Source organism: Diutina rugosa (genome assembly GCF_008704595.1).
Source record: "Diutina rugosa strain CBS 613 chromosome Unknown scaffold10_size284702, whole genome shotgun sequence".
Taxonomy (NCBI): Eukaryota; Fungi; Ascomycota; class Pichiomycetes; order Serinales; family Debaryomycetaceae; genus Diutina; species Diutina rugosa.
Window position 1 is genome coordinate 172,676 of NW_022995117.1, and position 25,929 is coordinate 198,604.

General features: G+C 43.9%; 12 protein-coding genes across 12 annotated transcripts; 7 read left to right on the top strand and 5 right to left on the bottom strand. All coding sequences in view use genetic code 12, as the record gives it.

The window, feature by feature from the left end:
* Nucleotides 1-145: 145 nt before the first annotated feature.
* On the top strand, nt 146-1,342 carry RTT109 (H3 histone acetyltransferase; the record flags this gene model as incomplete). Its single annotated transcript, XM_034155056.1, has 1 exon — nt 146-1,342. One exon carries the CDS (start codon nt 146-148, stop codon nt 1,340-1,342), a length of 1,197 nt encoding a protein of 398 aa, XP_034012824.1.
* Nucleotides 1,343-1,760: 418 nt separating this feature from the next.
* CDA2 (chitin deacetylase) lies at nt 1,761-2,615 on the top strand (the record flags this gene model as incomplete). Its single annotated transcript, XM_034155057.1, has 1 exon — nt 1,761-2,615. One exon carries the CDS (start codon nt 1,761-1,763, stop codon nt 2,613-2,615), a length of 855 nt encoding a protein of 284 aa, XP_034012825.1.
* Nucleotides 2,616-2,901: 286 nt separating this feature from the next.
* Nucleotides 2,902-3,708, bottom strand: DIURU_002410 (uncharacterized protein; the record flags this gene model as incomplete). The annotated part of the gene is made up of 1 exon (XM_034155059.1): nt 2,902-3,708. The coding sequence occupies one exon, from the start codon at nt 3,706-3,708 to the stop codon at nt 2,902-2,904; it is 807 nt and encodes a 268-aa protein (XP_034012826.1).
* A 987-nt stretch (nt 3,709-4,695) lies between these two features.
* On the bottom strand, nt 4,696-6,453 carry GPT1 (Gpt1p; the record flags this gene model as incomplete). Its single annotated transcript, XM_034155060.1, has 1 exon — nt 4,696-6,453. One exon carries the CDS (start codon nt 6,451-6,453, stop codon nt 4,696-4,698), a length of 1,758 nt encoding a protein of 585 aa, XP_034012827.1.
* A 706-nt stretch (nt 6,454-7,159) lies between these two features.
* NAP1 (histone chaperone) lies at nt 7,160-8,356 on the bottom strand (the record flags this gene model as incomplete). The annotated part of the gene is made up of 1 exon (XM_034155061.1): nt 7,160-8,356. The coding sequence occupies one exon, from the start codon at nt 8,354-8,356 to the stop codon at nt 7,160-7,162; it is 1,197 nt and encodes a 398-aa protein (XP_034012828.1).
* Nucleotides 8,357-9,116: 760 nt separating this feature from the next.
* On the bottom strand, nt 9,117-11,582 carry PXA1 (ATP-binding cassette long-chain fatty acid transporter; the record flags this gene model as incomplete). Its single annotated transcript, XM_034155062.1, has 1 exon — nt 9,117-11,582. One exon carries the CDS (start codon nt 11,580-11,582, stop codon nt 9,117-9,119), a length of 2,466 nt encoding a protein of 821 aa, XP_034012829.1.
* Nucleotides 11,583-12,489: 907 nt separating this feature from the next.
* On the top strand, nt 12,490-14,205 carry DIURU_002414 (fungal specific transcription factor domain-containing protein; the record flags this gene model as incomplete). The annotated part of the gene is made up of 1 exon (XM_034155063.1): nt 12,490-14,205. One exon carries the CDS (start codon nt 12,490-12,492, stop codon nt 14,203-14,205), a length of 1,716 nt encoding a protein of 571 aa, XP_034012830.1.
* Nucleotides 14,206-15,867: 1,662 nt separating this feature from the next.
* MHP1 (Mhp1p) lies at nt 15,868-19,365 on the top strand (the record flags this gene model as incomplete). The annotated part of the gene is made up of 1 exon (XM_034155064.1): nt 15,868-19,365. The coding sequence occupies one exon, from the start codon at nt 15,868-15,870 to the stop codon at nt 19,363-19,365; it is 3,498 nt and encodes a 1,165-aa protein (XP_034012831.1).
* A 1,411-nt stretch (nt 19,366-20,776) lies between these two features.
* On the bottom strand, nt 20,777-21,109 carry DIURU_002416 (uncharacterized protein; the record flags this gene model as incomplete). The annotated part of the gene is made up of 1 exon (XM_034155065.1): nt 20,777-21,109. The coding sequence occupies one exon, from the start codon at nt 21,107-21,109 to the stop codon at nt 20,777-20,779; it is 333 nt and encodes a 110-aa protein (XP_034012832.1).
* Nucleotides 21,110-21,476: 367 nt separating this feature from the next.
* DIURU_002417 (uncharacterized protein) lies at nt 21,477-21,734 on the top strand (the record flags this gene model as incomplete). Its single annotated transcript, XM_034155066.1, has 1 exon — nt 21,477-21,734. One exon carries the CDS (start codon nt 21,477-21,479, stop codon nt 21,732-21,734), a length of 258 nt encoding a protein of 85 aa, XP_034012833.1.
* A 719-nt stretch (nt 21,735-22,453) lies between these two features.
* Nucleotides 22,454-24,175, top strand: DIURU_002418 (uncharacterized protein; the record flags this gene model as incomplete). The annotated part of the gene is made up of 1 exon (XM_034155067.1): nt 22,454-24,175. The coding sequence occupies one exon, from the start codon at nt 22,454-22,456 to the stop codon at nt 24,173-24,175; it is 1,722 nt and encodes a 573-aa protein (XP_034012834.1).
* A 417-nt stretch (nt 24,176-24,592) lies between these two features.
* On the top strand, nt 24,593-25,864 carry DIURU_002419 (homocitrate synthase; the record flags this gene model as incomplete). The annotated part of the gene is made up of 1 exon (XM_034155068.1): nt 24,593-25,864. The coding sequence occupies one exon, from the start codon at nt 24,593-24,595 to the stop codon at nt 25,862-25,864; it is 1,272 nt and encodes a 423-aa protein (XP_034012835.1).
* Nucleotides 25,865-25,929: the final 65 nt, after the last annotated feature.

Sequence of the window (25,929 nt, forward strand, 5' to 3'; positions counted from 1 at the left end):
TTTGTTCGATTATAATTGACATATCTGTATGGAAGCGCGTCCTGCTTTGTAGCGCGCGTCTCTAGAAATTTCTCACATCATAATGGATGGCTTGTTGAAAGAGGTAGCAAATGTGTTACCTACCAGGAATTGGCGATTAGTTTACATGCAGCTGGACGCAGTAAATGTAAAACCACTAATCCTGGGAAATCCGCGCCCCGTCTCTTATAAGGTTCGACATTATTTTGAACTCTTGACCGAGGACAATATTGTGGTGATGGGTATTGAAATATTTGTTTATTTGCAAGTATACAACGCGTATTTTGAACAATACGTTTTCGTACCCAAATGCGATACTGTTGGACTTGAGCGACTCGATTTTAAGGTGGGAAAAGTCGTGGAAGTATGCCTTCAGTGGGTCTTAAAATATTCGCCAAACAACTACAAAACCCCTCGAAAAAATTGCCAAGAAGAGTCATCGAAACTGTTTTCCACAGATCCCGAAACAGTATACCGCATCCGGCGTCTCCAAAAGATGCTCAAAGATGACAATTCATTAATCCAGCGGTGGAATTCATATCCCAAATTTAAGGATGATTCAATCAACAGCAAGATATTTATCTCACTTCCACCTAAACGAAGATTACATATCGCATTCTTCACGAAAGCTTCACCGCTGTACTTGTTTCCAAACCTGGATCGTAATCCTTTCAAACGTGTTGCAAGCGGTCCAAAGCTTTTGCGATGGTGGATGCGTATTGTTGGAAATGTCACAAATGATCAAAAGTGGAAACGTTGTCTTGATATCCCTGGAGCCGATGCCAATGAGATCGCTAAGTATTTGGGAGATGGTTGGCAACATGGAAATATCTATGCTAAAGATGGTCTCGCAGTGAAATCCATCCCGTTATTCCCTGATGACCCAAAGGGAAGATTTCTTGAACATTTGATTGTTGAAGGTAGGCATTCGAAAGTTTCAACTAAGAGCTTTTACCATGAGATAGGTTTTCGACAGGAATTCAGATTGGGAGATGTTGTTGGATTGATCGGATGCACCTTAAAGCTGGACGAGTTCAATTCTGCACAAGATGAAACAATCCTACCTATTACACTGCTCTCATCGTATAAACGATTCCTACGAGACACAAAAAGTATTGATTATTCAAATCGTTCTCAAAGTATAATGGATACTAAGTCAATACTTGAAGAGGCCAACGTCTTCAACTTCCGAGGATTATGCTCTGAATGTTTGCAGAGCTCGTCACAGCTGCAGAAGCTTCCTGTTAACAACCTTCAAAACCTAATTAAAAAGCGACCTGCCAATGATCTTACAGCTCAGATCAGGAAGAAGGCCAAAAAATAGCTTTCAATGGCTCAGTTTGCCGGATGAGCACAATTACTCGATAAGTTTGACGACGTTTACACATATTAGGACAAGAAGCTTGATGTTCCCTAAAAGTAAGGATTGCTTCAAATTTTTTGTGAATTCTCATTTCTTTCCTTCACGAGTATAATCAAAGATTCAAGTCCAGCTACAAACTTGAAGCATTGAGAAGTGGCAGAGTAATTGCACTGTGCTACTCCGATACAAATCTCCCAAATATGTAGACTTAAACCAAAACGGAAGCCTAAGTAACATGAGAGAGTATTTAATCCGCGATGTGCAGAGTATTCTTTCAGATGAGAGAATCTAGAACTTGCATACTTAGCCTTTCTTTGCAAAATCCTCAAGCATTGAAATACATATAAAACACCCGAAACCTCTATGACTCGAGAAAAGCATGAAGTTTAACGTGATCACAGGTGTTTTGTCGGCGGCTATTCTCGTGTCGTCCAAACAACCATTCCCGGACTGGTTGAAGGATTTCACTGGTTTGGACGAGTGGCCAGGGTTAGATCCCCCTTACATCCCTCTTGACTTCATCAACTTTGACAAAGTTCCTGACGTCCCGTTGCACGACCAAGGCGATTGCTTGGGTGTGAGGGATCATTGCCTGTTCGATTGTTACCACTGTGTGACGTCTGATGACGTTTACACATGCCCTGTTCTCTCGCAAACGTTTGATGATGGGCCTACCCCTCACACGATTCCCTTATTAGATGCCTTACGTTCACCGACTACGTTTTTCACGTTGGGTATCAACGTTATCCAATGGCCCGAAATCTACCAACGAGCTGTTCGAGAAGGTCACTTGATGGCCTCGCACACCTGGTCGCATGGCTTTCTTCCTTCTTTGACTAATGAGCAAATCGTTGCTCAAATCGAGTGGTCGGTTTGGGCAATGAATGCCACTGGAAACCATTTACCGAAATGGTTCCGTCCACCCTTTGGCGGCATGGACAACAGAGTTCGTGCAATCTTGCACCAATTCGGTATGCAACTGGTTCTTTGGGACTTTGATTCTTTTGACTGGAAGTTGCTTCTGAATGAAGCAAAGGCCCACGAACAAGCAGTGTATCGTGACCTACGCCGGTTCAAAAACGAAAGAAAGAACCAGGGTTTGATTTTAGAGCACGACCATCTGAAACAAACCGTGGATGTGGCAATTGGAATCAGTCGCAGTATCTTAGATTCCAGACAGTTCAAAGTAAATCAGTGCGTCGCTAATCCCGTGAGTTATATCCGTGAATACTAAATACATGGTATTATAGTTAATCTTGATAACACTGTGACGCGAACATAATAGGGTTACAGCTAGATGAATTTGTTATAATCCGCCTAATCAACTAACCTCGATGCTCTTAAGCTTTTGACTTTCGGAGGTTCACGTGTTTACGTATATTTACTAGTTTGCGGGAAGGGTCTTTTGAGACCCCACGTGCTGTTGGAGGTCCGCGTGGGCAAATCACATTCGTATGCAGAAAGATGTTGTTACGAACTTTAGGGTATCGATTAATTCTCATAAAACATGTTATACTAAATTAGGCGGAGGCAGAAACAGCACCGTTGGGACGGGCAAGTTCTTGGTCAACCTTTTCAGCAGTAGCCTCGACATTCTTCTTCACGCCCGAGATGTTGTTCTTAGCGCTGTCAACGAGCTCTTCAGTCTTAGCTTTGCCCTTTTGCGTAACGTCGTTGATCACCGCGGAGGTTTGTTCTTGCAAAGGCTTCACGTAAGTTTCATACGACTTGGCAGCAGTGTTGACACCGGCAGAGATGTTCTTGCCAATGGTTGAAGTTTCTTTGGACGCGGCGACCTCTTCCTTGTAGGTGGTCAAAACATTGTTAGACACTTCGTTCAGCTTAGTTTTGACGGTGTTGTAAAGGCTCGAACCCAATTGCTTAGCAATTTTAACAGACTTTTCGAGTTCATTGATGTTGTCGTCGAATTTGAATTGCTGATCAGGCAAGTACTGGTGGACGGTCTTGATGGTGTAGTCGTTGGCGGGTTTAACGTAAGTCTTCAAAGGGTAGTCAACGGTTTCTCTCACGTTGTGGACAAGCTTTTCCCCTTGCGGGATGACGGTCTTGTCAACGACTTCGGTTAACAATTGGTCGGCCTTTTCATCAACAGGCTTGATGTAGTTACCGAACTTGCCCAAAACAACTTGGTTAACGAGATCATAGACCGGCTTGATCAATTGTTGGTAGATGAGTTGAATGAATGTGAACGACAACAAGTAGTTCACAACTAGCTTGACCAAGGGGTAGGACAACAAGTGATTCAAAGTCTTCGACTGCAAAGCTTGTGAAGAACCCTTGTTGGTGGGCTTGGAGGCGTCAGACATTTTGATAAAGACTTTAGAAGGAATTTGAAGTATTTATATTGATAGTAGCGCTGCTCTAACTTAATCTTGGTGTGTATCTATGGATGCTTTTGCATGTGATAGTTGCTCTCCCATAGAAAATAAGGTTGAGGAAGTCCGTGTACGAAAATATAAAAGCTGCACCAAGGGATGAGTATAGTTGCGCGGTGAGAGGTTAGGCCATATAAATAATACTTCATTTAGAGCAAGAGTACCAGGATTGTCTCCATGACCAGTATGGATACCTTCTCAAAGGTAACCAATTTCGTCCATGAGTCTGGCCATTAGTTTAAGTACAATGAGCTTACAATAAATATGTGGGTCTTCGCACATCACAACCACCACGACCCTAAAGGTAAGCCTCGGTTAACTCCCAAGAATAGACAAACATATGGGACTTCAATTACTTCGGATGTACGGGACTAACATCCGGTCTTCAAACTGGATGTGTATCCACCATCATCCATAGATTCGAATGTCACCTGGTCCGACTGACCTGCTTTTTAAAAACAAGGGTTTTTTCAGTCACTCATTGAAATGCCCGATGGACACCTTCGGGAGTTGGTTTATCTATTGTATCATGCAGCCTCGGATAACAAGTGGCCCAAAATGTGGGGTCATCGTGGAGGGCAGCATGTGTTGGACAAATTTTATACTGCTAATTTCTACCAGTACTGCTAATGACCTGGTGATCATGTAAATTGAGCCACACTTTCATATCTAAAGTTCGCACTATCAAAAGAAATTAATGCCTGCTAAGCCGGACCACTTGGAATCAGCAGATGGTTATATTTGCATGTGCATTCTGACTTCAAAGCGACGAACGCCATCTCATGTAGAGTCACCCACAGACTGTGGACTATTCAGCCTCGTCCATCGAAAAAAACAAGAAAAAATATCACGTGAGACTGAGGCGGGGGACTAGAGGGGTGGTGGCTGTACTCAAAAAATATTTGTTAATCTTGCATATTAAATAGATTGTTCATCAACCTTCACAATGTTGCCTTTCAAGTCATTTTCAGAGCTCGACAATTCTGATTGCGGGGCCTCATTACCGTAGACAATGTCATTCTCATCCAAGTTTGACTTTGGCCCCACGTACCATTTGCGGGCTGCAGCAAAGTAATATACCAATGATAATAACATCGGTCCGAAGTAGACTACCACAGTCCAATTCATACTTGACGGTGTAAGATCAGAACCCGTGTCCGTAGGGAAACAGAGAATTGGAATCATTAAGGTCACAAATGCAACAGAAACTATCCCAATCGGAGTCGACCAGCGACCCAAGTTCCATGGACCGGGCTTGAATGTGTGCCGAGCATATGTGATTTTAAGTAACGTGGGCATCGTGAAGGAAACGAACCCCGCAATACCCCCAACTGAAAATATGGCACCGATGGCAGTGTCTCCGCCAAACATGATCAACAATAATAATTGTCCGAGCAACCAATTAATCCACACAGCATTAATGGGAGTTTGTGTAATGGGGTTCACCTTTTTCCACCATTTCAGTCCCGGAAACATCCCGTCTCTTGAATACGCAAACGTCACTCTCAGAGCAGCTAACATGCATGAACACCCCATGAAGAACGACGAAACAATTGTGAGTGCTACTGCTGCAAGCACCATTTCTCTCTTAAGAAACTGCGACAAGTAAGTGACGAATGGTTGGCCTAACCCTTCAGGATCTGCCATCACTTCCTCAATATCAACGCAAGTATATGCTATGGCAATCATGAAAATAAACCCAATGAGACCCCCGACCAGCGAGGTAAGGACAATAGCTCTTGGGGCGGCTACTGCAGCATTGGAGCATTCTTCGGCAAGGTGGAAGGGGGAATCGTACCCTGACATAGACCAGATCACACCCAAAAATGAAATCAAGAATGAGATCCCGGTAGGAAAATCCGTAAGGTTGGTCAATGCCCATGCAGTTGAGTTCGAGTTGAACTTGGGAATGGTGTTGTCGTACATTTCAGTTCGTTTGTTCCCAGCAAGAATCATGATGAAAACTACCGCCAAGAACAAAATGTTGCAAGTGGTCCCGAGGGCATTGAATTGAGCTAACCATTTAGTGGGCAATGAGGAAATAAACAGATGCACGACACAAATACCCAAGGTCAACGCATATACTTCACCTGTACTGGGCAGATAATCACTGTTGGTGTACAGATAGAGAGCCAAAATCATCAGAGCTCCGGAGTAATTGCAAGCGGGCGCAGCAGTGATCTGGCATAGCCAATTTGACCAACAAGTTAACCAGGTCAAAAGTGCTTGATATTTAGGAGGGGAAAGCATTGATACAGCATAAGGAGTCCCCAGTGAAACCGGGAATGCCAGAGCCACCTCAGCTAATGATAACGCCACCAGCGTGACAAATATGACCGCCACCAACCAAGGAACAGGCGAAATACCAATAGCCGCTTGTTGGTACTCAAAACATGCCGCTATAGATGGTAGTAACCCCAAAACCGAAAATGATACGGCAAATACCGTCAACAACGAGAACTCACGCTTGAATTCAGGTTTGTACCCCATAGCAATGATCATAGCCTCATCATTGTCGATAACATGATCGATATTAACTGTGATGTCCTGGTTCGAAAGAATCAGTTGGATCCCCATATCATCAACATGAACTTGGGACCGAACGGGATGAAGATTCGGCTCTGATCCAATAGGATTTCCACTCATCCTTGGCGACGAGCCTTTTTTTGAAAACATTAAGGAGAAGACGTGGCGATATGGTTGACATAACGGCGCATCTAACAAGGTATATATGGCATCGAGTCGACATCAGCATCTTTTGCTTCAGACGCATCGTCTTACCTCTTTCAATGCGCTCTCGACACTCATAACCATGCGCTAAAGTTGGGGTACTTTTGCGTCGGCGTTCTATCGATTCCGTTCGTTGAGATACGCTTGGGGCTGATAAGAGATAAGTAGCATTGACACATTGTTTAAAGAATAATTATACGGTTTTTCCGTGTACACAAAAGGATGGTGTCGTGTCGAGCCTACATGTAGAGGTCATATCGATAGCGCACCGGGTGGGGTTTTCAGAGGTGGGGAAGTTCCTCGTGGGGGCGTCACTAGTTGAGACGCATTTAAATTCAGAGTTGGGGGTATACATGCGAATACAGAAAAGTGATAGTGAAAGTGACAGATAGATAATGATAATCGGAAGAATCTGCTGGCTTATCTAAGATGTCTTCATGGTCAATGATAGATAAATTGCGCGGACGGTATTCTGTGATTGGGAACACGTCAACGATGACCAATATAATGGAGATTCACCTATCGGGATTTGGCGCGAGCGTAGCTAAATATGAAAACCCCTCGCATTAAGATCGGGAGCAGAGCGCATCAATGAACATTACTACTAAAAAAACCTAAAAGCTATATGATTTCACGACATATTAATTTGCAATTATTGTTGCTTGCATTCAGGGGGGTTTTCCTTCGGTTTATCATCGTCACTGTCCTCCTCATCATCTTCGCCCAGTTCGTATTCCTCATCGTCTTCGAAGTTTTCAGGGAAACCCAACTCGACCGCGTCACCAGTAAACCAGTCCACCGCGCGAGGAATTAATCTATCCTTAATTTCCTCACCCAATTGGTAGTCCAATTCTAGTCTGCCTTCAAGATCATCCTCTTCGTCTTCGTCTTCGTCGCCTTCTTCATCGTCATCAAGCTTAGGAGGCTTAGGAGGATCGAAGAAGTTGAAGAACGACTCTGTGGGGGTTAACTTTTCGATTGTTCTGGTTTGTTTCGTCGTTTTGTTCCGTTGCTTACGACGCTCAATGCTGATAGTAACATTCTTTTCGGTCAGTGTCCAGTCAATCTCGCAACCGTCAGCATGGTCGTAAACAAAATCACCCGAGTATCCCAATTCAGGTTGATAGTGATAAGTTTTGGTGAGGATAGTATTCTTGAAAAAGTCGTTCTTCACAAACTCAAATATAAGTTGGAATCCGGGAGTTGACAAGTATTCCATTCTGATATCCTTAAGATTCGCTAAAACTTCCGAGTCACGCTCGGTGATAGTTTCCGCCACCGTCTGCAAATTCTCAAGTGCCGTCAACCAGAAATTGGGGATACCAACCTCTTCGGAATCATCGTCTTCAGTAGCATCCCTGTCATCGTTTTGGTCGATATCAGGGTGCTCCGTGCGCTCAATTTCTTCGCCTGCGTCGACTTCGGATTGAGTGGGTTCAGTTTCGCCAACGATGATTTGCTTCCGTCTTTCGTACAAAGGTTGATACTTTCCGAAATACTTCTTTTCCAATTCCAACAATTCCTTTTGGAACTCAGCCTCCAACTTCATTTGTTGTTGCTGGACAGCTTTTAAACCGTACACCCGCTTTTTCACAACAGGGGACAAGTTTTCAATGTATCCAGAAGGCTGGCCAACCAACGTCGACAATTTACCTTGGATCATTTGCAAAAGGGCTGGATTCAGGGCCAACTGAGCCGCGGGGTTGTTTTGAGACTCCACTTCTTCATCAATAGTGGACACCGTGGGTGCCTGTGACCGCATATACAGCCCCGTAACACTGGACGGCGTGTTTTGGGGGGTGGGTGCCTTGGAGATATCACCGTTTTTAGGGATGTTCTTTTCAACCATTGGTGGCGGTGTAAAAAAGTTCGCGTGTCAAATGATGAGCGAAATAAAATCCAGTTAAGTAAAGGAGATGTAAAGAGTCACTTATTTGTTACCTCCGTAGTTAGAGGACATATCAAACGAGACAGCTAGTAATTAAAAGACCATCATTACTATTGATAAAATCATAAAGGATGCCACTTTGAAATATGGCGGGTGCGCGTGTTCCGATTAGTTTAAATTCGCTGACTCCCACTCAGGAGAGACCAGCCTCATTTTCTATACCCATTTGTAAATCCTCACGATTTGAAAGTTCATCACCGCGTTGATTTTGATTGTATTTTACGTCATTTCATTCTTCTCAGAAATCATTTTGCAAATCGCCTTCGATTCTGTAGAAGGCGTTTATTTGCACCGCTACGTGTGCGCAGTGTTTTGATTACATCAAGCTAACGCATCCTAATGGAAAATCCCAACGAGAAGAGAGAAAGTGAGCTTATGGCTCGAATAATCAAACTGATGGAAACTTTGAATCAACTGCTTACTACTGTTAACCAGAATCTCGATGAAATTAACCTCCGCAACAGAAACCTCGAAGTTGTCGACCAACTATGGCAGCATTACACACGAAGCTGTGCCTATGACATGGAGGAGTAAGCTTCACAGAGCGAACCATATGTGTTGAATTGATCTTTGAAGACTTATAAGGGATGTACTTAAAATCATTACATTAACAGATATATTGCTTGCAATTTCTACGATGTGTGACATGTGATCCATACATTCACGACTTCGGTGGGGTATCTAACTTCATAGTTAACTTTTCAGTGGACTCGCCAATTTTTGGTTGTTCAGCCAACAACTTAGGATCAGGTTCACTCAAATCAGGATAGTGACCATCAAGATACAGTTCAATATCAAGCTTGCGCTTCTCCCACTTTTCGACTTGATTCAACTTCTTCTTAAGATCATCGATCTCATCGTCAATGCTTCTCAAGTTTTCCTCCAGAGTCAAGTCATGGAATTTCCAGTGTGACTGATCCCTCAACTCCAAGATGAAGTCATGGTACTTCATTAACAGAGGACGATGTGACAAGGTGATGAAGCTAATCTTTTTCTGTTTCAACAACTCAAACAAGTAGTCTTCCACATCAGTTGACACAGCGTTGGTTGCCTCGTCCAAGACAACAAATTTAGGACTTTTAAACAACACTCTGGCAATCAGAATCCGCTGTTTCTCGCCCCCTGAAAGCACATCTTTCCAATCCTTGACAACGTTGAAATTACCCTCGCGTTCTAATAAGTATTCCAATTTGACCTCCCGCAAAATGTGGTACAAATAGTCATCATTATAACCCAACTCGATCATCTCGTCGTATGAAAAGGGATAGATGATTTGATCACGCAAATTACCGGTGGTAAAATAGGTTTTCTGGGGCAAATACATGAGATCGTCCTCACTTGGCTTTGACAAAAGTCCCAGATACAACGGCCACAAGCCGGCCATAATTCGTGCAATCAGTGTTTTTCCACATCCATTAGAACCAAGAATTAAAAGATTCTTCGCACCAGTCAATTTGATATTGATATCCTTCACAAGAGCTGTTCCTTCCGAGCCCTGCTCTGAAGGAATAATTACCGGAATATGTTCAAAACGGAGACCTTGACTGTAGTTTTGCTGAATGGTACCGTTGATGTCAGAGATACCATACTTGTCACCAAAATCAAATCTAGGAGAATGTACTCTGTGGAGGTTAGTCAAAAGACTGAACACTCTATCAGTGTAACCAGTGAGCTCAGAAACATCCTTGATCGAGTACATCAAGCGCAGGCCGGCATCAGCAAGCGACAACATGAGTCTCTTATTAATAATAAATTGACGCATATTCTGGCGCTGGTTTTCGACGGAGTTTGGCTTTTCCAACTGTTCAGTTTCCCCCATATCTGGCTCCAGGGTTTTGTGATTTTTGGGCCACAATTCGTCCAAAAATACTGGTAAGCCCGCGAAGATGTACCCCCATGCCGACCAGGTGTATTTGAGCACGTAATCTTCGAGAATGGAGTATCCAAAAGCAGTATTGATTTGCAAGTTGATGTGGTTAACAAGTTTCTTGAAGTTTTCACGTAATTTCGTCTTTTCAATCAAGGAACCCTGATAAAATCCAATCTCCTCGCAATTGTTCATGAGGTTTAAATGCTGGTTGAAGTATTTGCCTTCTAAGTGAGTTTTGGTCTTTGTGAGAGCACCAAAACGGGGCGTAGCTTTTTTCAACATGAACGCAGTGAGGAAATAATTTGAAAATATTCCGATGATGGCACCGGTGCCAAGGTTGTCACGAAGGTAAACTGAAAAGAATATAAGATCAATCAATGGTTTACCCATTGAAGAAAACAACCCGGATATCGAATCACAGAAGTTGGCCACATCGTTGGTTATGTACTGATCAATGTTTTCAAGTTCATTTGAGTTGAGTGTGATTTTGTAGTACGCCATCATTCTGTCCAAATACATGTCGTGAATGTAGCGGGTCAAATTTGAACGGAATCCCAAAGCCAATCGATCTGTTAAGTATTTAATGGCAGCATTTGTGTAAGAGGCTGGTAAGGCTATGAGCAACCAATACACAAGATCGCGAGAAAACTTTCGACCGTTTGCTGCTATCAAATTCTTGACAATTTGCCCGTCTAGCTTAGCCACCAACAATGATAACCACGTTCTGAAGATCAAAAAGAAGCATTGGGCAATCAACAAACCGGAGTTTTTGCAGTATAACTTTGGTACAAGAATCCTCCAGATAATAATCAATTGGTTCAAAAACCGCAGATCTGCAACAGGTTTCTTAAAATGTTTTGAGAAAAGATCCTCCTTTTCTTTGAACTGTTTATAGAGATACTTGTCTGCAGCATATTGATCGATATTGGGTTTAGGGATAATGATGCGAGTAATCTGACCCAGTGGTGTGTCGATAAAAATCTCTCGAGAACCATTTTGCAATATGGTGCTTGATTGACGAATCAAATTTGGTCTGATGAGTCTTTGCTTTCTTGTGTAATCCTTATACCTTTGTATTACATTGCGGACAGTGAAGTAGACACCTAAACCAGCCAGGGCAATCAATGTCAGTAAGAATAATATCACTGGACGTGATTGATAATTCAAGCGAACATTGGAGTTGCGTATGTCCTTGAGCAATAACAAAATATTCCTGAAATCGTCAGCCCCATATCCCAACTTAGAAAAGTTGATCATGGTGTTGGTGAGGGGTCACTATCTTCGGTGGATAAAGGTTCTCCGCAGCACCCCCCAGAAAAAATAGAGTTAACCGAGGTAATTTGGACGCCGCCACTAGACGCTAGAACACGCAAATTGAAGACTTGTGTGAACTCACTTCCCCTACTGTTCCTGCTAATGTAAAACAACAGTATAAATTTGTCTCAATATTTATTTAGATTATCAGTTACGCTTCATGACTTCCAGAACGCACTGACGGAACTTTACAAACTCCTTGTCACACTTGTGGTGGGTCATTGTTTGGTAGCTTTGCAAAATGCACTGGCCATAGGCTGCACCCTCCTGTGCACATTTCCCTCCGGCTTGTACTAATCGTTTGGCAGGACGGACTCGTTGCAGTGATGACATCCGTGATGTAAATTAAAAGATTGAGATAATGCGAAAGGTGGCGAATGCCAAAAGGCGGACGATTACCACGACAGATGGAAACATCTTGTTGGATTTTATTTACTCGAAATTTACAAGTTTACTGCCGGACTTTGACGATCTTGATATCGAGAAACTGGTCGAACCCGCACATCAATCACCTTCATCCGATCTTCCCAAAGCGGTAAATGCCGCTCGCACTTTTTCCGTTGCTCTATAAGAGTAAGTTCCGTCATTGCCTCCGCTGATGCCCAAAAAGAACCATGAACCACTGTGGCGGCGAACTTTAGGGAATGGCGCTGTTACCGGACGGTTTCGACTAGATCCCGTGTTGCCTCGAAATAAAACAACCAGCTCTAAACCCCGTGAAACTTGGAATGATCGCATACTATTTGAAACACCCAACACACACTACTACAATAGCTGTGAGCGATGTTACCGATTGAAGAGGAAATGTCTGAGAGAGTTACCAGAGTGTGCTGCTTGTATCAAAACGAAGATGACGTGTGAGTATGTTGATCGAAGTCAGAAGCGTCGTAAAAGAGAAGACAAGGAGCCGTCAGGTGCGGGAGATACTGTGGAATCAAAAGATGCGACGAATATTGCTAAAGAGGATACACAATCTACACCAAAAGAAGTCAACCAATCTGAGACTCCAGCAGGGTCCAGCGATTCCAGCTTAGCTAATGCTTCAGAAGACAGTGCCCCACCGCAATCACCTAACGTCCCAACAACATCTGATGAGAGAGCGGTTGAATTTAGATTTGTTGAGCCTCATCCGCAGTCGATATCACATCAACACTCCACTTTGAATGACAATTCGAGGGCATCTCCTAGGGCCAGAAACTCCAGATTATCAGTGTCACTGTTGATTTCGATCGACGACCGGCAATCGAAGAACCATGTTTGTCGACAGATTAAACGTCAAGTGATGAAACCCTTACTGCTGAGTTCGATTCGCGAAGAGTTCACCACATTAGCTGCCTTGGAAGACATTGAATTGCCCAAAGTTTGGTTGATGAATTACTGGGAAAACTTTGGTCACACATACCCATTTGTTAACCTTGATGAAGCTAGAGAACAACTTCTGAAGATAGACTTTCAGAGCGAGCTGATCATACCATTCGATATTTATCTTATTCTCGCCATCGGCTCGATAACGTATGACTCGCGAACGTTACTTGAAGGCGATGACAAACTGTCATTCGAAAAGCATTTTTCTCTGGATACCATCGAACTGATGGTAGAGTTCTTGAATTTGGGAATGGCTTCGCCTGATCATCCATCGACAATTGATAACCTCCGGATTCTTTTGTTGTTGGCGGTGTATGCTGTGGTTCTGCTCAACGAGATGCAGCTTTGGAACTGGGTTGGCATATTATGTCGCAGCGTGCTTCGTCTAGGTCTCTACCGATCCCTGCTGACATTTTTCAATCGAGTATGGTGGTCTGTGTACAATTTGGACAAGCAAACTCTGGTTTTGATGAATTCACCTTCAGGATTACTTGATCCGAAGTTTGTCAACCAGAAGTTTCCTATAGAAGTTCGATTGTGGCCAGATGAGGATTTGGACATGGTCAATCAAGAGATTGCACGTCATCAACTACTTGGTGATTTGCTACTACCAATGTTGGTTCCAGAGGTACCAGCCGACACAAACGAATTTTCACTTAGACTTGAGCTGTGGCGAAAAGGTGCTACAGCTTGTATTCATCGACGTGCGACAAATGTGGAGTATGCCACAGCAATGGTGAATATCGATTATTACTACATGTGCACGGAAATTGATCAGTTATCTCCTCTGGAGCTGTTGCAGTTCACGTTGCATTTCTTGCTGAATCTGTTTCGATTAGCAATTCGAGAAGAATCACTGGCGAAACATCAAATCAAGCAGCTGTTACTGCTTTTCTGGTACTTGAAATTCTTCAAGGTTGTGGACAATTTTTTGACACTGTTGCGACAGTTGGTAGCTTTGGACTTAAATCGTGTAGATCTCGGCGTGAAACTTACCGAATACGTTCTGATTTTGCTGGTGATGTTGAACTTGCTGAAGTATATGGTTGAGAACCACGATATAATGGAGTCACGATTAGCTAATTTAGTGTTTCAGTTGACGGAAGTGAACGCAAAGATCCTGATTATCAATGTTATGACAACAGAAGGCATGGCAGCGTTAAGAAGCCTAAATGATGAAGTGAGGAAGCCGGTGACATGAGGTAATGTGATTAACGAATTATGTATTACAGTTTATGACAAATACTTTATACTCTTGGGTATTTAACATGGGTTACTAGATTGCGTGTATGGGTTATCTTTTCAAATGTGGTATGAGGCAATCTTACATGGATTGTTGGAAGTCACTGAATTCATTCTTGATAAGCTTGTTTTTATATTTGCGTTGCGTTCGGGTTGAAGGACGTGGGATTTTAGTGTCCATTTCAGGCATATGAAGGGACTATATAGAAGGGAAATAAGGGTATTTATTGGGTTAGCCACACCAGTGTCAAGAATGTTGCAAAGGCGGGTATAAACTGTTAAATCGTTGTGGCGGGATTGTACAGGTGCTGTTATATACAGTTCTTACGACGGTAAATGTTAGAAAAATATATTGAAGGATGCGAGGTTCGAACTCGCGCGGACAACCGTCCAACTGATCTTAAGTCAGTCGCCTTAGACCACTCGGCCAACCCTCCAACTGTGAAAAGTGTTGCTTGATCTATATCACATCGAAGTAGTGATCCCATCTTCGTGAGTTTTGGCAATTTGGACTCAATTTGCTGTGCTATTGGACAAAACCGACCTGTTTTTCCTAAATAATAACTTTGCCAACTTTTTCTTGCATCTTCGGGAAACTACTCCGAGAAAACCATTTTTCCACATCTTCGAGTTCGAAAGGAAGGCATATGATTTGTTCCTTCGATAGATACTAATGTAAGTTTATGAAAAAAAAACATACCTTCATATGCCAAATGACGTTTTCAATGTATGGTGCACTTGTTTTTTTCCTGAATACGTCAATATGGGTTTTCCAGTTAAATATCTGTTAAGCTTTAGATCACGAAAAGTACTTAGTAAGGAAGCTACCGTGAAAGTGTAAATTCAACTTTCATCGGTTTACCAGAGTAGAGCAAATTTGCACTAATGATACGATGACGCACTTCGGTATGATGACAAGGATATGACAGGTTGGTGTAAAACTCATTTTATATGCACAATTCACGTCAAACGGCCTGAACCCCTCATGAAGATCCCCATGGACGCAAAGGGTACGCTATAAGCAACGTACACCCCAATCCAACAGGGGATTGATTCTGACGTCTCATTATGCTATTGTGGATACACATTTGTATTTGCAATGTTGTTGTGGCGAGTACTTGCTTTATCTTGGCAACTTCGCGATAGGGATAATACGAAAATACTTCCGTTTGAGGACAACGCTCCGGTATGCATCAATGAAGGATACGGTAGCAAATCTTGTAGCAGAATCTCGACTGAGATGTTGAAAGTGATATCTCGCCCAACACAAGCTGAAGATTCAATTTGATGCAATCACTTGCTAGACATGGTTCAAATGACCTGATGATTTGCAGTCATACTGTATATACGCAGGATCAGCCGGAGTGACCTGCATGCACGGGAAGCCGGCTTCCGGTACCAATCACTTCTTCGAAGGGGTTATTGGGATAGCTCTGCTTTAGGTAGATAGCCCTAAGAAATAGAACGGTCAGAGCTGCAAGGAATTTACGTTTGCTTTGTGAATGAGTACAGTCTTTCGATTTGCATGTCCCCGCCGCGCACGACAATAGGCAACTAACTGTGGGCGACCGATTTTAAAGACTCGCGATTTCACCCCGCATATACAATTTTGATCAACGCCATGGCGTCGCCAAATGATATCGACGATGCTATAAAGGACATCGTCGACAAGAACTACGGCGTCAACGCTGCAGATATCGACTTCTTTCTCAGGGACAACTTCATGGATTCGAGCTCCCCCAAAACAGGAGCTGTGGTCGAACCTGCCCCACCGGTTACTGAGGAGCATGTTTCACGAAAGGATGCTAGTACAAAACCATCACCACGACCACCAAAGCTAGAGTCTTTCCCTACAATGAAAAGCGAACCCCCAAAACCTGACCCAACGCCGCTGGCGGCAGAGTTGAGACGGGAGTCTGTGTCGAGTCAACCAGAACAGTCATACAAAAAACGTGGTCTGGTACTGCTGGTACTGAGTCAGGGTCTGGCTAGTTCCACTGGTGGATTTTTCAATAAGCTTAAGGGAAAATTGCACAGATCGTTGTCTCTCTCTGAAGCAAACAAGCTTCAAGGCAATCCCCATAATTCTCGTCCCGAAGAGAATACGCCCCCACCACCAGTCACTCAAGAGCCTCCTGGTTTCAACAGGCAGTTCAATTTCGATAACTCACGAGTTCAGCCACCACCACCTCGGCGACTGCTGTTGCTGGCGGCACCATCTGGGAACCAGTTTGATGAGTACGTACGGATGTTCTCTGAGCACACGATTCGGAAGGAGGCTAGTAAGGTGAGAGAATGGCTGCGCGATGAAATACCTGAGCATCCAGAGACCCTGCCATTGCCGCTGGTGCTCGTAAACGGTGGAGCGAAGTCACCAGTCAATGTGGATGCATTGAGACAAGATGGACAGGGACAATCTAAGTTTACCTCATTATTAAGACGGCGTACGATAACTTCAGAGCAGCAAAATGAGCTGCCACGCTCTTCGAAACTGCTGCTCGATCTGCAGTCAGTCAATGCGGGTGAGAGTAAGCAATTTTGTAAGCCTCTCTTGAGAGTTGCATTCGCGCTGAACACATTTTTGATCGATCCACCACAACAAATCCCACTGCGAAACCCGAGAGTAGGAAATGTCACTGTTGAGAACGGCTGTCTCAACGTGCGTCCTCTTACAGATGAGGAAAAGAAGCAAGTTGAGCTTTCTTTGATGGGTAAAGGAGGTGGAATCGTAGTGGGTGGAACAGGCGCACTAGGTACTATTGACAAAGATGACGATCCGGTTGAGGACATCTCTTCCTCAATAACCCCATCCCTTTCTAATGACCCAGATGAGCCTGCCATCGACTCCCATATGAAAAATGTGGCAATTGACAAACCCCTTGTGAAGCCTCGCTCTGACTATTATCTGGCACCGGTGAAGAAGATGGCTCTCGACTTGATGTACACGCGTTGTTGTCATTTGCGTGAGATCCTTCCCATTCCTGCTATTCTCAAGCAAATCCCGAAGGGTCTGATGCTGCCCATACCATTGTTGCAAATTCGTAATCCCTCACCCCTGATGATCGAGATTCAAACGTTCGCTGACTTCATTCGAATTGCCCCTATTGTATGCTTGTCATTGGATGGTGTTCAATTTTCAGTGGAGCAATTCAAAATAATTCTTTCGGCAATCTCCCTGAAATCCCAGTTAGAAAAGTTGCTGTTGCGCAATACACCCCTCGATCACGATGGTTGGGAGTTACTCTGTTGGTTCATGTCTCGCAATGTGAAACTCAGTAAGTTGGATATAACACAGTGTCCATCCCTACACGTAAATGTGCTCAAAAAGAAAAAGAAACTGCTGAAGCAGGTAGAGGAGATCAATCGAATGGTTTGCAATATGGAGAATAGGAGCGACATGAATTGGGAACTCTTCGTTGCATCTTTACTTGCCCGTGGAGGTATTGAGGAACTCATCTTGACAGGTTGCTGCATCAATGATTTGGACTTATTTGAAAAATTGATAGCTCGGGTTGTTTCTATTAAAACGCTGAGATTAGGGTTGGCCTTCAATCAGCTAGACCATCGACACATGAAGGTTCTTTTGGATTGGGTCTTGTCTTCAAAAGCGCGTGGTTTGGATTTGGGTTATAATGATTTTTCAAGTCAAGACATGGTTGAAATGGTTATTCGAAAACTTCGGACTACTGAAAGCGAGAAACGTATTCCACAAGCGCTGTTGGCATTTCTTTCTTTGAATTCCACGAACATGCGATTTTGCGATGAAGTCAAAGAGATGTTTGACATATTTTTAACCAGATTACCAAATCTCAAGTATTTGGATTTGAGTAACAATCAACGATTTTTTGGGACACTCTCAGAAGGTATTAATGCTGTCCCTGAAGCCGAGTGCGTCAACTATGTCCTCGAAAGATTGCCTCTTTTCCCTCAACTCGTTCGTTGCCACCTAGAGAGGAATAATTTTTCCAGAGATCTGATGTTAGAAATAGCCAAAACGTTACCATTTTGCAGACGCTTGAGTTATATATCCCTTGAGGGAAATTCCATTGATCTCACGTGCGCTACTGCCTTGGTGCAAGCAGTCAAGAATTCACTGTCGATCATTTATTTGGAGTGCGATTACAGCAACTTCCCTCTCCTTTATAAAGAACGTGTTGGGTTGTACACAATGCGTAACATGGAGCAACTCCTTCAACGGACTTTGGGTAGTGACAACTCAGATGCTCGCGCCAACGCAAATTCGCTTACACAACAACTCAATAAGTTACTCTCTAAGAAGGCCGAACAAAAGCTTGACATCAATGATGCCGAAGTGAGGGAATTTATTGCGCGGGCAATGAAGGTGAAGCAAGAATTGCGCTCGTCAATCCAGCAATTATTGAATATGCAATTGAAACAAGAGCTTGATCTTGAGGGTAAAGAAACTCTCATTAGGTTCATTTTCTTGGATCTGGCGCTTTCAACAGGCCTTCAATTGATTGATCCGGTAATTCTCCAGAATCCGGATGCAAAGGTCGCACATCAACAAGTTCTCGAATTAATACAACGTACTGGTGCTGAAGGTCAAGACAGAATCGGAAAGGGTTTCGAAACTGAGAAAGTCATTCCAATGGAGGAGGTTTCCCTGATTCAGGAACTGCTCACACCCGCTGTTCTGCGACTGGCTTCAAGAACTAATATCCAATCTTTGGAGAAGGAAGAAGGGCTGTTTATGAAACTTGGGCAGTTGCTGAAGTATCACATGCCAGTTAGTACTAATAGACTTGAGGGTGTTTCGGGTGACGAGATACGCAAGAATTTAAGCAGTGTTGATCTTGATGACTTAGATGCGATTATTGGATACATGCTGAAGCTCAAGGCGCAAGGTATCACTTTGAAAGATCTTTATAATAGCGCCGAGGGGCACGAATGTGGACCAGAATTAGAGTACACTCATGAAAAGCTTTTGGAGTTAGAAAAGCGTATGCTTAATCTAGCTTGTAAAGATCGGAATGAGATACCGGTGCCTGCAGATGATCGCTATCCGAAATATCAACCTTCGAAAGAGGAGTATGGTGAGGTCATCAATGAGGCATATAACAGCTTGGTTAAAAGCTTCACTCATGAATCAGTCGATTGAAAGTTGCCACAGGATGTGCCTTTCAATTAGCATTCACCGATGCATTTTGTTGATGCATGGGAGGGTACGTCAGATTGGCCACGCTTAGTGGCAAGACACAATCCCAGGCTTGCAGACGACATCAAGTGATACTTTTGCATAAATAAAAATGAAACTGGCTTGGCGCAGTCACTCCTCAATTGAATGATGAGTGTATTGTGACGAGGTCCAGCGCCAGAGTGTAATGTTGTTATCGACACCAGCTTCGCTATTTCGGATCACTCACCGGAGATAACAATATCGTGAAACGAATCTTTCTCTTGTTAGAAAACCGATGCTAGCCAAATGATTCTAGAGAGGTTGATCAAGGGAATCTAGTACACATCACGTATTCTGGCTTTTAATGAACCAAGTGGACCCGACAAATACCTGATGGGAGGACTAATAGTCGATATAAACAACCATATTTATCATCCTATGCGTGATGGTTACTGTAGTGCTCAAACACGTTTCATCCCTAAGATCAGGCAACCCCACACCATCACCTGAAACACTAATCACTCCTACCAACATAAATAACCATAGATCTCACAAGATCCTAGTGTTTTGTCGGTGGCATTTTGTAGTCTCACTCGCCCTCTATCGCCTGGGTGCTCACCGCGCCTCATCGCGCTCATCGCATAGTCTATCGCATCCATGGCTGGGGTCACCTGCTACGTCTACAACGACGTCTACGCCAACGTTATCGCCAAGGCCGGGCGCAACGAGGTCCAGCTAGGGAGCGTGCTGGCCGAGGGTCATCTTGAACCGCCGCAACACCGGTCCATTTTGGTCTTTGCACTTTTACACATTACGAGGGCCCTCTTCACGACCCAGATACCACGAGCTTTTTGATTGATCCACAATTTGTGACCTCTCGTCGTTATCATTTGAATCAGCTTTGGGAGAGACTCATGTACACGACAGTTTTGCATGAAAACATTTGTATACACACACGCATTCTAAAGTGTCTCAAATTCGAGCCCCTAAAAATAACACCTAAATTGATTTTGCAAACTGCACGCCATTCCGTGTAATTTTATATATTGATACTTATCATGGAACCGAGTAATAAAATTCAGACGATGCACGGCTGTAAATGTAGAATATTAATCACGTTTGAAAAATTTAAGTCGATCCAAATATGATGTCATCACGCATACCTAGGCCAATACTTCGAAATACAACGCGAGCTCATAACTTGTATGGTAGGATAACAAGGAGGTAAACTTATAAGATGTATTATATTTCTATTCATAACGCAAGTGCAATTTGATACACTGCCTCTATTTTTTTGCGAGCCATCACATCCCCTCCTTCGTTGTACCTGACTGAATTTTGATCATATTCCAAACCAACGCCATTAAGTAAATCGTACTACCGATCTCTTGACTCAGTAGCCATCATCATCCGAGTCCAAGATCGGATCGCGGTCATTGTCATCGTCACCACTGTCTTCGGCCTCCCCTTCACGATCGGCTTGTTCCGCGAGATCTTCGCAAGCATCGATCCAATCTGAGTAAACATCCACTGGCTGTGATAACGAATTGATTGCTGTTTGGAATGATTGACCACAGATTTTGCAGTTGAGTTCACCGAGCGAGTTCTTCTTGTCCAATGTGCAAATCACCGAGCGCTCATGGTTACAAAACAAACAAGTAAATGTCAGCTCTAGCTTTTGCTTTACCTGCTTAACAGGCTTAGCAGCCGTCTTTCTTTTCCCCATCTTGAGAGTGCTGTCGATGTCGATTTCGAGAGGTTCACGATGTTCGCACTTGTTGGCGCTACCACGGAAGGCTTGTTACATCTTCGCTGACATGAATTTTAGCACATCCACGCATCGAAATGTACAATTTGATTTGGTCAATTTAACTTAGGAAGCATCAAAACTCCGAAGCTTCCATGGAAACCCGTGGAGATTCAACTCACCAATTAAGCGCCTTGTCAATATCGTACGACAATGCAACTATGAAGCCAGGGAAGCGTCTATAAATGGTAGCAGCCAATCAAGGGTGCGCCTCCTGTGTAGAAGCGCACCGCGGGTGCCGCATTTAAGGGTGTTTTTCCAGCAAATTACAGTTTCAAATAACACAATGTTGGCCCAAACCATCAGAACCACCTCGAGAATTTCCGTTAGAGCTTTCTCTGTTTCCAGAGCTGCCTTGCTCGATGGCTCGATTGTTCAAGACAAGGGTTCTTTCTCTGAAAAGGAAAGAGCTCAAGAAACCGCCTACATCAAGGCTCACGAAGCTGAACAATTGAAGAAGTTGAGAAAGAAGTTGGAAGAGCAAAAGCAAACCATCAATGACTTGGAAAAGGAAATTGACAACATTGCGAACGGCAAGAAGTAAATACTAGTATTTAGTTAACTTGAATGCATTGAATCCGATATTTAACATCCTCAATGGTATCATGTGGTCCAATTGACAACACCATGAGTTTTGATTGAGTAGCCGATTGAGTGAGACTAGGTATTGGCGTAAGCTTTGCTCTAGGAGTACGAGTTCTCCCTAAAAAGAGTTTTGGGCTTAATCGAGGGTGGCGACCATGACCAACGAGCATTCGCATGGAGGGGGCGCAAGAGGTGCAAGAAACTGTGGATTCATGCAGTAGTATTGCAGATGCTTATATCACGGGGTACAAACGCGAGCTAATGTCCGTAATGAAGAAACTCCAATATTCTGGGAGCTCTTTTTTGAAACTAAGATCTGAATACTGTTTTAGGTTGATGACGTAAGATAAGCCTTCCTAAATTGGCAGGCCGGGTCACGAGGTCCCCCGGTACACGAAGCTGCTAAGTGAGAGGATCTATTCATTTGCATTATCAGTGAGAGATCAGGTCACCAACGACATTATTTTGGTCGACCGCCCTATATTCCGTATTGGCAACCATTGTTGATCGATATCTTGAGGCTGCTACGAGCCCGGAATTGTCGACCACTTGAAAAGATTGGAGCAGAATTTTTTGAAGGGTCATTTACTGAATTCCTGGGCATAACGTGGAGCAACCACGCTTCAAACAACTGACGTGTTTGTCCTGTATTTGCCACCCTCTGTTGGGTCGTTCGATATGATCTCCCCGCAGAGTCAAGTCTATGAAAGGCAACGAGTACATGCTCCGAATTCTCTGAGGACATCACGAACCGCTTCCCCTATCGCTCCATCTGCCCCCCTTTTCGAACCTTCTACATCGCAGGAAGAAGCATTACCTCATGCTGGTCTGTCCCTCCTGTTAGAACGATTTGAGACTGCAAAGACTACTATCGCTGGCACTGATGCTACTCATCTGAATGCTCGAGAAGTTCCCCTGGGTCGTGCAATTTTAAAGTCAAGCCGTCCAGCTCACGGTCGTCAAACATACCCCGATCGACATTTGTGGGGCGAGATCATCACTGATCCTAAGTTGCTCCGAGGGAAGAAGTATCGGCGTGAAGCTGAAATATCTGGTGATTCCTCAACACGAATTGATGTGAATGAATTGCATAAAGTACAAAATGAGCTTTTGGATAATAATCAAAAGCTATTGCCACCGCTATTCAGCAGTGGTGGTTCCACGCAAAAGAAATCATCAGGTCAACCATTCCCTGAAGGTAAGCTAAAACATCACAGAAAGGATACCACAACGAAGTCATCAAGCTCAACCCCAAAATCTACATCTGATCATGTTCAGCGGGAAGCATTTCGATCACCCTTTGAGGTGAATGACAAAGTCTCGTCAAAGGCAAATTTAGAGGTATATGACCGAGAAACATCACCAATTTTCCGCCACTTCCAATTTAGCAATTATACATCTGAGGAGGGTCGATTCGTGAGCAGCTGGTCGAATAATAAACCTGATAAAAGAACTGTGAGAATATCAAGAATATCAGGTCCGATTGATATTACTGAATCCTCACAGCCGCTAATTGTGGCTCCTACAACACTGCCGTTCAAAGTAGATGACCCAAATTGTGCAGTGAAGGCACTGTCACATTCTGCGGTTCACACCGTGGCGTTAGACATGCCCACAAATGCATTGGAAAACCTCACAATTCTGCCGGAAGATCCACTATTCCTGTCAAATGCGATCAATAATGTCACTCAAAATAGCGATGATAATGCCCCATCAGAAATACCTCGGCGAAAAAAAGCTTCAAATGTTCAAGGTAATGGACCTACCTCAAGAATGCAGCGTTCTCGATCGCGGAGTCGAGAACGTCGGCGTTCTTCTAATGGAAGCGAACTTCGGCTTAACCATAGGCGTAACCTGATATACTCACGCCCTGTTCGCCGACGAAGCACGAGCTCTGTACGTTCACAGCGAAGAAAGCAAGCTTTATCAGAAACACGTCGCAAGAAGAATCTGAAACCTACATCTCGGTCTCGCTCAGAACCTTTTTTACCTCATTATGATGAAATTCCCCTTGGTCAAGTCCCGCCCTATTGTGAAAACCTCAATAAAGCTGTTGATTTGATCCTGTTCGACCCCAGGTATGCCTATCCTGTACTTCGCTTTAATCGAAAATTGATCAACAGCACGGGAGAATTACTGGTAACCATCACGAAGCTCCTGGATATGCATCTTCTCCCTGGTGACATTGATATCCACGAAATACGACGTGTTGACGACAGAAAATTCAATGATATCTTGCCAGAGCTATTAATTAGCCCGAGTCATCGCCGTCGTCGTCGCCATCGTCGTCATCGCCATCGTCATCGCCATCATCCCCGTGAAGAGCCATCAGCCGGAAGTCCAGAAATCGAGGGTTTGTCTGGCAATACTCAGGCTCTGAGGCCCCTTAGAGACCGTTGAGTAATACATTACCTGGCTGTTTTAACGAAGCATGCTGTACTTGCAAAGTTCATTAGTTTGATAGTAAGATGAAACATCTTTATGGAGTTTGAGCTATTACGTATGTAGTTCACGTCTGAGTCACAGTTCGTATGCAAAATGCCACTTTTCAAATTTGTAATGCAAAGTGAATCCCAACTTATTTCGCTTAATGGCGTTGTTTTGGTATGTGAAAAATTTTGACGCTATAGATTCCAAAAAGCATTGGGTATGGGGAAATATCATTCATCTAAGTGCAAACGATTAAACCGTGTCTCTTTAAAATGCCTGCATTGTTAATCTTTTTATTTAAATGGAGTTCGATGCATCATGCCGGGGTGGGGTACTGCACTGTGACTATAAAAAATCACTCGCCTGTCGCCTTTCCCTCATCTCAACATGTGCCCTCCCCCAGGCTTCACCAAGGTAAGCGAGGACTCTCACCACGATGTGGCGCAAAACAACCCTTACGGTCCCAATCCGGCCGATTTCTTATCTAATGTGGGCCTGTTCCAGTTAATTGAGTCGACCCTCAGAGAAGGTGAACAGTTTGCCAATGCTCACTTCGACACAGCCACGAAGATTGAAATCGCTAGAGCTCTCGACGACTTTGGTGTCGACTACATTGAGCTTACCTCGCCCGTTGCCTCGGAACAACTGAGAAAGGATTGTGAGGCGATCTGTAAACTCGGGTTGAAGGCGAAGATTTTGACCCACATCCGGTGCCACATGGACGACGCCCGTGTCGCCGTGGAAACCGGGGTTGATGGTGTCGACGTCGTCATCGGTACCTCCAAGTTTTTGCGTGAACACTCTCACGGTAAGGACATGAACTACATTGCCCAGCTGGCGATCGAAGTCATTGAATTCGTCAAGTCCAAGGGCATCGAAATCAGATTCTCGTCCGAAGACTCGTTCCGGTCGGACATTGTCGACTTGCTTAACATCTATCGTACTGTCGACAAAATTGGCGTCAACCGTGTCGGTATCGCTGATACCGTTGGTTGTGCTAACCCTCGTCAAGTCTATGATCTTGTTCGCACTTTGAAGCTGGTTGTCAACTGTGACATTGAGTGTCACTTCCATAATGATACTGGCTGTGCTATTGCCAACGCCTACACTGCTCTTGAGGCTGGCGCCAAGCTCATTGATGTGTCAGTGCTTGGGATCGGTGAACGTAACGGGATCACTCCCTTGGGTGGTTTGATGGCCCGTATGATCGCCGCTGACCGTGACTACGTCCTTTCTAAGTACAAGGTGCATAAGTTGAGAGACCTTGAAAACTTGGTTGCGAATGCTGTTCAAGTCAACATTCCGTTCAACAACCCTATCACTGGGTTCTGTGCCTTCACCCACAAGGCCGGTATCCACGCCAAGGCCATTCTCGCCAACCCCTCGACTTACGAAATTTTGAACCCCGCCGATTTCGGGATGACTCGCTATATTCACTTTGCTAATCGGTTGACTGGTTGGAATGCCATCAAACTGAGAGTTGATCAATTGAACTTACATTTGACGGACGACCAATGCAAGGAAGTGACCGTGAAGATCAAAAAGTTGGGTGATATCAGACAATTGAACATTGATGATGTTGATTCTTTGATCAAGGACTACCATGCCGAAGTTAACGAGGACACCCCATCTTCTAAGCGCCCGAAAAATGACGAATAACGAACTATAAAAATAAACAAGCCAAGTGAACGTGCTTCATTAACGTAAACATCACTAGTTCTTTT